The 12,087-nt window shown below is 24.9% G+C and overlaps 1 protein-coding gene across 4 annotated transcripts in view; it reads left to right on the top strand.

Annotated features, from left to right (window-relative positions):
• LOC136982976 (neural-cadherin-like) overlaps window positions 1-12,087 on the top strand; it is a 420,472-nt gene that overhangs the window by 81,833 nt on the left and 326,552 nt on the right. For all 4 annotated transcript variants that reach the window (XM_067279558.1, XM_067279559.1, XM_067279560.1 and 1 more), the window contains exon 9: window positions 8,207-8,332. In XM_067279558.1, the coding sequence (XP_067135659.1) occupies window positions 8,207-8,332 (126 nt within the window). The remainder of the gene's footprint in view (window positions 1-8,206; window positions 8,333-12,087) is intronic.

Raw genomic sequence — 12,087 nt, forward strand, 5'->3', positions numbered from 1 at the left:
GGAATTTAAATAGCTTTTAAATACAGTATTTTAAAATTATTCAAATTTGAGATTCTTTTATTTTCTTGAGTAATGCTAACTCATGCTAACTCATAAAATATTTTGGCTTCTGTGAATGAAACATGTAGCTTATTATTTAAATGTTGTTTATTATTTTATTAAATTTAATAAAATAATAATCTTAGAAACAAAAAATATCACTTTGCTGATCAATTGTTAATTTAATGCTCTACATATTTGTATTGAAAGGAAATTTGATATTACAATTTTAATTGTCATAGTAAAGCTAACACAAAAAAAGAAAAATATGTTTATTTTAGCTTGTTATTTTAGTTGTTTAATTAAATTTTGAATAAACTTAAATAAGATATGTGAGCAAGAAAAAAATATTTTAAATGTAAATATCAAATAAACAAAAATAATCTCTTAATATTTTAAATTTAAATCAGGATTAATTTGTATAAATAAATGTTAAAAAATCATTAAATAAATAAATTTATTAGAAAAATTAAAATTTACCATACATGTAAACAATGAATTCATATTAACATCATATAATTAAAACAAAACTTTATGAACAGTAACTCTTAAAAATGTTTTAATTAAAATATTTTGGATTCTTTGATGAAGGTTTGTTTTAATAACATAAAACTCTTATTTGAAATTAATTTTATTTATCTGAAAATAAAGTGAAAATATCAAAAATAGTCAAACAATGTAACCAACATTTTGTAATTATTATTAATTCACCTAGTGAGTTACTGTCTTGTATTTTTACAAGACTTACTAATTGTTTATCAATATATTTTTAGATACCATTTCAAACAGCGAATAAGTTATTTTTTAAAAATTATTACTATTTTTGTTACTCAGAAATTTTAAAATAAAGACTCTACTCTTTATTTCAAACAGTAACTGCTAGCTAAAATATCAGATCATTTTTGTTTTATTTTTCTTCCTCCATTTGGGTTTTTACGTAATTTGTAAACATTGAAAAATATTATTTTTCAAATTCCATAAATAATTGCTTCAATTATAATAATCAGATGAAATCCATGAATTGAGTTACACTGTCTTATTAGCCTATATGCATACATTAAATTGTAGACTAAAACAAGTATTATTCTTAAATTGTTAGTTGTATTAAAAATTATTATTATTATTATTATAATGTGGATTCAATAATTTGAAATTTTGTTGAACATCTAAAACCGTATAAAAGTGTATTTGGGAATCCTTTATTTGATATTTCAATAAATTTAACTATTTTCTGTCCGAAATACAAAATTTTTTAGTTAATGTTACCTATGGTTCCAAGGTGGCGGCTCGTCTGATTCCAGCAAGGAAACAGTGGGAACGCACGTTCTAACCTAACCTATTCTAATAATTTTGCTGGTAATAATTATGATAATTTATTAGAATAGGTTAGGTTAGAACGTGCGTTTCCACTGTTTCCCTTCTTCTATTTGCTGGAATCAGAGACGAGCCGCCATCTTGGAACCATAGGTAACATTAACCGATTTTTTTTGTCATAAATATGTTTTCTTCAAAAACAAAATAAAATACTGTAAAAATAAATTCATTCATATTTCATTTAGAAAAGAACAAATGAATGCTTTCCGAGTCCCATTTTAGAAGTTTGGCAGCTTTTTTCAGAGAAGAAAATATTTTAAAGCAGTTGCAATAATTACTCTAATGCTATTTGTACCATTAGCGTTCTGTATATTTAAATCCCTTTGTCAGAGTTAACGTATCAAAATAAGAAATATTGACTAACAGGTACAGTACATTTTATAAAGAGTAAATTTTTAAAATCGTCGCGCGACTTCATATGACGTAATAGTACCTATAAATAGAAGAGATGACGTATCCGTATTGTTCGGTCCCACGTGTTTACGATAAGTTTGTGTTGAGCGTTTTTTTCTAGTGTATTCTTTTGCATCTATCGCCTTCGCATGGGTATCTGTTAGGCAGTTAACGATGTTTTCACGAAAAATATCGATAACAATATTTAAAAAACAAAAAATAATAAGGAAAAGTTTATATTAGGTTTGAAAGACGGTTTGATTAAACGCGACACGAAACGGGTCGTCGAACAAAACTCTCCACGTCTTGTGTGGGCCCGTAGCTTTGATGTGAAGCTTCACACGTCTGATTACAAAGTAAACGAATGTCAATTGTGGTTACTTTTAAGAACCTAACTTAAACTATTCATGTTTATTTTTTAACATCACTTGATATTCAAGGTATTAAAAACCCTGAATACAAACGTCTATACTTTAAGTTATTAAATACTCTTGGATGTCAAACACACATTATTTTTTGAATTAAAAAATCATCATCTTATCTTTCAAAAGTAAAAATTGGCCATTTAGAATTTTGGGTGGAGATTCATTCGTTTCGGTAAAATTTTCCTGCAAAAGTTTGAATGTAAACATAATAAACAATACTTTTCTATGACAGTTGCTTGGATCAAATGTGGTGGATGCGTCTACCTGTATATTTAGGTACTCTATGATGTGATGTTTGAATCATGTCTCAAAGAATTTTTGTTGTTTGGCTTTGGTGGCAGAACGATATGCATCGAGACTCAGCACATTGGCTCCATTCTTATTCTGGGAAATATATAAAATCAAATATTCTAAACAACCTTGATGAGAGGAGGAGGACATGCTATAGCTAGAGTCAGGCCCTTATCCCAGGAGACCCAAGACCCTATCTTTTAAATTAAATTACTTTCTTTTTATGGAATATATCCAGTGGTGATATTCAGCGAGTTCGCACAGGTTTGGCTGAACCAGTTGGTAAAATTTTCAGTTTTCTGAACCTTGTTAAACACACGGAACATTTCTCAGTGGTTTTGTTTCTTTAAAAAAATATATTAAAATATACATATTATACTCTGTAACACTACTAAACTAGAGCCTTATACCTCGTTTGCACTAAGCATTTCAATCTAGATTGTGAGCAAAGTCGGGGACTATGCCTTGGTGTGATCTCTCTCGACCGTTTCAACCTCGACTGAAACGAGCTTTAATCACGATCGATTCAAGAGAGTTCTTGAAACTAGATCCAGTCATAAGAGAGATCCCACAATTCTACGCGCGCGAGATAATACAAGATGGTCATGGAACATGTGTCGGGCTATGGACAGTGAAATAAAAAGGATATTGTATTTCGAGAGATGATGACATCTGTCTATTATCAGTAGTGCCATTCAGGGTGAAAAATTTCACTGCTGGAAAAAAAAAAGGTCGATAGCATTAATATACTATTGCTACCTGATCTTTGCCTAGGGCCCCTTACGTTCCAAATACGCCACTGATTATTAGATGTATCGCAAGAAAGGGTATTGTATTTATTTCTAGCCAAAACTTCCATTTTGTTTGTTGGTGATTGTCAGGGAAAAATTTTCTGCTAGCGAACCCTTTGTTAAATATTTCGAATATCACCACTGGATATATCACTGTGGTGTATGGAGAATGGAAATGGAAAAAATCTTCCAAACAAAAAGATGGGAAGTTGAATCTGGTTGGGTCATTGCAATGGGGCATGTGAGGAAATGTAGTTAAGAGTGGGACACAGAAGTTTTGCTGTATCTCCATGGGGCTGATTCTGAAATACACACCCTAAATTGTCAGTGCCTTATTTTTTATAGACACTACATAAAATTAAATTAAATAACCTAATTACTCATTATTTATGTCGAGCATGGTTGGTTAATTTATTTTGTTACTTTATTGAATGCACTGCTTGTCACGGTATGCAGCAAATTTATTATTTCATGTATATTAGACATCATGTATAATATGAAACTTTCTTAAAGAGAAAATTTTAAATGCTGTAGTAAATACTAATTACTTTTTGAGTATTAGAATATAAAATAAAATGATTGCAATGGAAATTATAATAAATCAAAGACATAATGTTCTCATTAGTAATTTATCAAATGATTTTAGATGCTATGCATAAATTATTTGATTATGTTCAAAATAGCTGTAATTTAGGATATGTATCATATAAGTATGGAGGATAGCATGTTTATCTGAAATTAGATATGGAGATAATAATTTCCATATTTATTCATTATATAGTTAATTCTGAAGTGAGAGAAGCTGAATAGTATGTTGTATTTTAAAAATGTAAAAAAATTAAATTTTACTTATATTCTTGAAAAGCTAAACATTTCAAACGTTTTAAGTGAAATTAATTTGCTGCTTTTTTTTTACAAATAAAATAATAAAGGATTGTGAAAGAAAAGAAATTCCATAAAATGAATAAGTTTATTTTTTTCTTTTGAGAATTTTGTCAATAGACATTATCATTCAATTTAAATATGTCTCCAGATCCAAATGATTACATCTGGAGATATATATATATATTTATACAGGGTATATCAGTACAGTGGTTACAAACTTTCAGGAGAGATAGAGTACACCTAGACAATGGGAAATCGCATAGCAATGCATGATTGGAAATGCTTTCTTGGTGCGGTAGTAGTGACGACACAAAACTCAAGAAAGAAAGGATACGAACAGGGTGAGAAAACATGTTTATTATTTTTAGTACAGCAAAAATAATAAATATGTTTTCTTAATAAACATATCTAACTACTAATACTAACCTATGAACTTACACCACACATTCCACAGGATGAAATAGCCATAGAAGCTTATGCCAAACTTGCTACTGTAAACAAACAAACAAACACTTTGATGCCATAATGATGCAATTGGTGTTAAAAAACTGTTTTATCTAGAAAACTGTTATACATGTGGGGTAATACATACTGCTATGAACAATTCTTTTCATGCACTAAGAACATCGAAACTGCTGAAAAAAATAGGTTGAGTGATTCCCATTTAACTAACATTCTTAGAATTAAGACTAGTACCACAAAAGCAGATATTGACAACATTATAAAAGAAAGGCAATATCAAAAATTTGCATTGAATTTATTTTTATTTTGTGTGAGTATATTTTTTTTACTGTCAATAATACAGTATTTTTTGTAATATTATTTGTTATTAAAATTTGATATTCAGATTTTGAACTTTTTAAAAGCATATACTGTATTTATATAAAGTACCGGCTTCTTTGTGGCCTGCTGAATAAACCTAAATTTCTAATTTGGCCCATTAGGAAAAAGGTTGGACAACCCTGGCTTAGTATAAATGATTTTATTATAGTACCAGATTATTTTTATTTCTAGTAAATTGTTATTTTAATTGTGAATTTATTTGGGTGTGTTTGCAAATGTATAAAATTAATGAGAATTTATAGATGGATCATTAATTATGCTAATTTATATATTTTCATTTTTTTATTTTTAAGTATAGTTTTATTAAACATTAGAAAAAGTAAAAACATGCCACTGTTTTTTGGCATTATATAGAGTTTAATTGAACAAACTTTCATACTATCAACAGTGTATTACTGTCATCCTCAGGCAAGAAAGTTCTAACATAGAACACAAAAGATTCAAAATCACTTTAAATCTCTGAGAGATTTTTGCTAAAAGTTTGAAAGGATAACATATAAATTTGTTTTGTTCTAAATATTTAAAAGACAAAGAGCAACTTTTTAAATTTTAAATAAACAGCATTAAAAAAAATTTAAATAAATCTTACAATCTTATAAATTATTATTATTCTTAATTAAAGACTTCTAACAATAATTGTAGGGAGTACAAGAAGATAAGTTACACTATTTATAAACTAATTACTAAATGCAACAATGTGGGTATAGAAGTACTCAAAGGAAACACTTAACTACTATTGTTTTTAACAGCTCTGAAAAGTGAAATCCATAAGTCTGAAAGTTCAAGGGTGGAATGTTACATATATTGTTAGTTAGCATATACAAAGTTTCCCAAATAAATAGTGTTTTAATCTATACACAGCTGGAGTAACAGTTTCTCTCCACAGGGGATTGCAATTATGTTCTAGGACTGTCTTAGCTAACTCTAGAATGTCTATTATATTGGATGTTGTCTTGGTGTTCAGCTATTCTATTTCCAATCATTCTGGAAATTGCTTTACATATGAAAACTAGAGACTGTTATGGTAGAGATCAGGAATAATGCTTTTGTAACCCTTGCTTTAATCTGTCAAATTTTCCTGATGTATAACTTCCATTCCTAAGCACAATCTAACAATCTCAAATTCTTTGTTGACTAGATGTTGTGTGGAGGGGTACAGAAGGGCCTACATATTAGGGTGATGATGCAAATGTATTTATATTGTGGAGATGATCATGGAAGCAAGTTGAATTTACAATACACTCCAAAACTGAAGCTCACAAGGGTCCTATGTTTGAGCAGATCTAAAAAGGAGATAAAGTTATTGTTACATTGGTAATAAATTGAAGGTATTATATCTTTTACCCCATTCTTTAGTTTAAGTATATACTTGGGATCTTGCTGTAAAATTTATTCTGCTTGCTCTGGAACCATGAGATATGTGTAATTCAAGAAGAGGACTACTGGTGGGGTTTATACTTCTTCCTAGAAGCACCCATGATCTAGTGAAATTTTATTTTAATATATTTAAAATTTAAAAAGTTACTCTTGTTCTGTTTTAAATGTTTAAAAAAATGTTTATACATTATCCTTTCAAATTTGTAACATGTATTGCATCTGTCAGAGATTCAAAGTAGTTTCGAATCTTTTGTGTTCTATGTCAAAACTTACTTGCCTGAAGAGAACAGTAATACACTGTCAAAACTACTTGTGTAAATTTTGTACAATTAAATTCTGTATAATGTCAAAAGATAGTTGTATTTTCTTTATTTTTGCTTTGTGATTTTGGCATGAAGTACTTTGAATTCTTATTAAAATATATCTTATCTATTTAGTAGAATGATAAAGATAAATAGCTTGATATAATAATGAAATATAATCAAATGATTCTCAAAGTTGTAAGTTTTTTACGTTTATTTGCTGGAAAATTTGAGTTTAGGTGTGATTTGCGACTCTATATGTATGGTTCCAGTTTTTTGATGAAGTTATATTTAGTACTTTTAGTTGTTTATTTATTGATATATTCTCAGTTTTGTATGCAAAATATTAAAGTTTTATATAAGTGAAATATCAGATACAAAACTGAAAACTATTTAATAGTATTTCAACAGTTTCATAACCTTAGTTTTTTGTTTCTGTGGAGTCTTCATAAGAGAGATGATGATTGCAGCTGGTCATAGAGCTTGAAGTTGTTAAATTAGATTAATTGCTATGTGGCTTGCATTTCAATCACACTTAATTGTTATTGCTAGCAGAGTTCTGCCATCACTCATCTGTGAAATTACATTTTCATAAATATCTTGATTGAATTTATTTAGAATCAAAAATTATTTTAAGCTTTTCATTAATTTTAATTTATAAAATAAATAAATGAAATATAATTTGTTACTGGTAAGCATATATGAATTTAATCATCATTAAAAACAAAAACATTAACTATACATTTTAGTATTCAATATTTTACTTTTTAATAGTAGTAATTTGTAGTATTGAAATTGAATTTATTTTATTTTGTATTGAATATCTTTCTAATTTGTATTTATAAATTAATATTTTTTATAAATTCTTTAATGATGCAGTAATTAATGAAAAATATAATAAGTTATAATAATTAATAAAATTTACTTTGAAATTAGCATTGGATGTAAGTAACAGTAAATGGCATTCAATCTATATTTTAACAATTTATCAGTTAAGAGTAAACATACATAAATTCTCCATTAGGCAAATAATATTAAAATATTTGTGAAAAGCTTTCTTAAACCCATATAAAAGAATACATATGATAAATAATGATTTTTATTTGTACAACAGGCAAGAGAGATATTTTCAAAAAATCAAATTCTGCTGTGCAGAATAAGAATTTATAAATTTAATATTTAATTAATTTTAAAAGTTTAAAAATGTTTTATTTTACTTAGCAAAATCTGTAATATTTTGTATTGATTTAAAATCTTATCAATACATATCAAATTTTTTGTTTTGTTATAAGGATCAATCTTTTAAAAATAATTTAATTATTGATCTAGTTCTTATAAAATTCATATAGATCAGTGTTTGTTTATCTGTATTTTAAAAATTCATTTTAAAAACTATATTAATTTTTTTTTATTACATTCTTATTGATTTTTAAGTTTCAATATTTTTGTTTACCCTATTAAATATGGAATATTCTTTCATTTTTAGGTAAAAGCTACAGATCAAGATAAAGGTCATAATGGTCAAGTTAGATATTCAATTGTCCAACAGCCAAATCAAAAAGGAACTAAATTCATGATTGATGAAGTTACTGGGGAAATCAGAACAAATAAGGTAATATTATGATTATATTACTATAGTAAATCCCCATTTATCCAGATCAAATGGGACCAGACTTGATCTGGATTAACAAAAATCCAGATAAATTGAAATTAGTCAGGGTATTGAAATTAAAGTCTAAAATATTCCATACTAAAAATACTTTTTAATGAACTTACATGCTTTACTGACTTCAGAACAATAAGAACAATAATTTCTTAGTATATAAAAATAGTATGTGCAAGTATTTTTTTTCTTGCAAATGTGAGATTTTTACAAGGTACATATTAAACTCATAAGCAATGTTTCAGTGATCTCACAAACATTTGAAAAAGTAATTTTTTTCACAAAATACGTAAAATTTAAAAAAATTGCTATTCAAACCCATCAAGATATCTGGAAATTTAGAATGAAGGATCTGGATAAGCATAAGGATCTTGATTTTAAAAATCACATAAGAAAATATTTGTTTTTATATCTTTAATATTTATTTAATTTACAGAAATTTATATTCTGTTTTATTTTTTAAATTTTACAGTTTTATACAATGTAATAAATAAATATTAACAACTATTTTAATAATAAAGTCTGTTGTTACTTAAAAAGAATATCCTATATAAATTTTTAATAGAAAATAAATAAAAACAAATGAGAATTTTTTAACATTTACATTTGGAATATATTAAATGTTTGAAAAAGGATAAAAATCATTTATGAAAAAGGCAAATTGTTATACTAAGCTATAAATGTTATTTTTATTAAAAAAAAAAATAGTGTTTTGATATTGGCAATTGTGTACTATTTATAGGCATGTATATAATTGCTATATTTCAATTGATTCAAAATAACTAAATTTAAATTTTATAGATAAAATGAAACTTCAAAATTTATAAAATTTCAAATTTTGTTTTAATAAATACTAAAGTTTATTCATCTAAATAAATAAGTAGTAAATTCTGATTGATGATAAAAATCCTGAATATATATTCAGAATTTAAGACTTTTATCTTTAAAAGAATAAATTTTTGTCATTATATTTATAAATATCTATTAAAACAGGATTTTCATCCTCTTTGATTATATAATTATATAATGAATTGTTATTCATTAAAAATGAATATATGAGAAAATTTCAGATATTTTACACAATATTTTCTGTGAAAGTTTACATTGTTTAATTTTTTTTAAATAAAGATTGTTTTGGAATAAAAATTTGAAAAAAAACTGAAAATAATTAATTTTCAATATTTAAAATATATTATTTAACTCAACATTTATTACATTTATTTCAGTTATAATAATTAATCATTTTTTTTGCAATCTTTTGAAAATTAATTTATATAAACTAAATTTTATGATTTTTATGTACTAACTAATTTTTAAATTTATAAAACATTTTATTATGATTTGTTAGTATGATGAATTTGTGTATGAAGTAAACAGTATGATCTATTTTAGTATGTTTTTCTTCAGATGAAAAATAAATTTGTAGTAAACATACATACATAATTTATTAAAAGTCACAATGTAATGTCTTTCAAATAATGAATAAAAATGCTTTAATTAATTAATTAAATATTTTTTATCCTTACATTTTTGAAAAATGCAAATTTCATTATAGTAGTTTAACCGTTATTGTTTATTAAATATTTTCGATATCAGAATAGATTTCCCCTCATAATCTTAAATTCTTTTAGGCATAAGACATCTTTTAAATTTAATTTGATATTTTTAATATTTTTTTGATTAAGTGTAATTTTAAAAGTTTTATATTAGTAATTTTAAATTCTGAAGAGAAAATTATTCTGACTGGAAATATTTAATAAATCAACTATAAGACTTCTATAAGAAAGGTGCATTTTCTGGAGTTGAAAAGTATTTTAATTAATAATACTGTATATGAATTATACCAACGTTTTTCCCGAAAAGTTCATCAAATGATTACAAAAATATGGTCTGAAATTTTTATTTTATTTTAATATTATTAGATTTAAATATTAATGGTATTATTATTTTTTGATATTTTATTTGTTTATTGTTCATTGAGTTGTTTCTTTACCTTTCCTACATTATAAATTATTAAATGCGGAGAAATGTAATTATTAAATGGTTATTTTTTAAATATTTACGCTTTTAATGCATTAACATGAGTATTTGTTTGATGTAAACTTTGTTTTATAATAATGTAAATAAAATCTGTTATATTAAGTTTTATGTTATGTATTAAATTTTATTTAATACTGTGTTGTTAACATTTTTTTCAAAATTTACTTAGAAGTGAAATTTTAAATATGAAAATATTATTTGCTATCTAATTCTGTTTGTTTTGTATATTCTTTAGAAAAGCTGTTTAATAATTTAATGTGATTATAGTTTTTAACTTTAAAATATTACTTTTAAAAGTCAATATTTAAGTAATCCTTTTACATTATTACAGTACTCACTTTGTAATTAATCTATCTATTAATATATATACATATATTGTTTTACAACTTTCTTTTTTAAATTGTATAAACATTTAATTTTTAGTTTTTGAGTAATTCATATTTTATTTACTTAAGATACTAAATTAATGTGAAAAATTGTGAAAAGAAATTTGAAAAATTTCCATGTTAATAAGTTATTTTTTATCTTATTTCTTTCATTTTTGTACATAATAAATTATTTCTATTATAATTAAAAATAATTTCTTTGCTGATTGAAAAAAGAATTTTCTTTAACAAAGGATATGTAATTGAAAAATTTAAATTTCTGAAGCACTCTAGAGTGCGTCAGTATTTTAAATAAGTATAAAAGTAATTAGTGCTATGAAATAAAATAACTTTAATTTATACTTAAGAATTTTATTTTCAAGATTTATACTTTAAACATTTTCTCTTAATTCTGGTTTCGGTATCTTCAGGCATATTTTATAAGAGGCATTAGAAATGCAGAATTTGAATTAACATTCAATTACAGAAGAATAGAATGAAATTACAGATTTGAATAATTACACTTTTAGTTAATATGTATTAAATACAATAGAACATCTAATTTCCTGCAAAAAATTCACAGTTTGTATTTTTGGATTATAAGACAGAAGTTTTATTTTAATAATATAAAAAAGTATTTGTTATGGAAAACATACTAGCATCTGTGTGGTAGTAATTTATATTGTTCTAATTAAACTATAAATTAAAATTACAATCTATTCAGTTAATTCAATTTATATTTTTTTATTAATATAATATTTTTTATTTTTAACATTTAAGAAATTTATCAGTATAGATACTGATGAATTTCTTACTTTTTAATTACATATTAACAAATAATTTTATGAATTATTCTATAACTTGAGGGGTTCTTCATATGAATAGGAAATATATAGTAAACATGAAAAGAACACATATCACATCTGCTCCAAGAAAAAAAGATAATGAAGTTTTTACTTCTTTGCTAGATTGAATATCTGTTGGTATGATTGAAAGCCCTTAAACTGATTGAATTGTGTGTTATCTAGAAAAAAGCTATTCAACAGAGATCTATTTGAGAAATTATTGGATTTTTATTATCTCAAATAGGTAAACTTTCTTGTGAAAACACTACTCTAGCAGAATAGTTGACTTATTTTCTGAGATAACAAGCTTAAATATTTTAAAATTTAAAAATAAATTTTTTAAACAAGTAATCTTTGCTGATTAAGAATATTCATTTATTTGTGTTATTCTACAGAAGACTTATTTAAAAACAGCATGGTGCAGTCAGTAAACAAAAAGTCCAACTCTGACTCC

Source organism: Centruroides vittatus, unplaced genomic scaffold (genome assembly GCF_030686945.1).
Source record: "Centruroides vittatus isolate TY-2023 unplaced genomic scaffold, ASM3068694v2 contig_875, whole genome shotgun sequence".
Classification (NCBI taxonomy): domain Eukaryota; kingdom Metazoa; phylum Arthropoda; class Arachnida; order Scorpiones; family Buthidae; genus Centruroides; species Centruroides vittatus.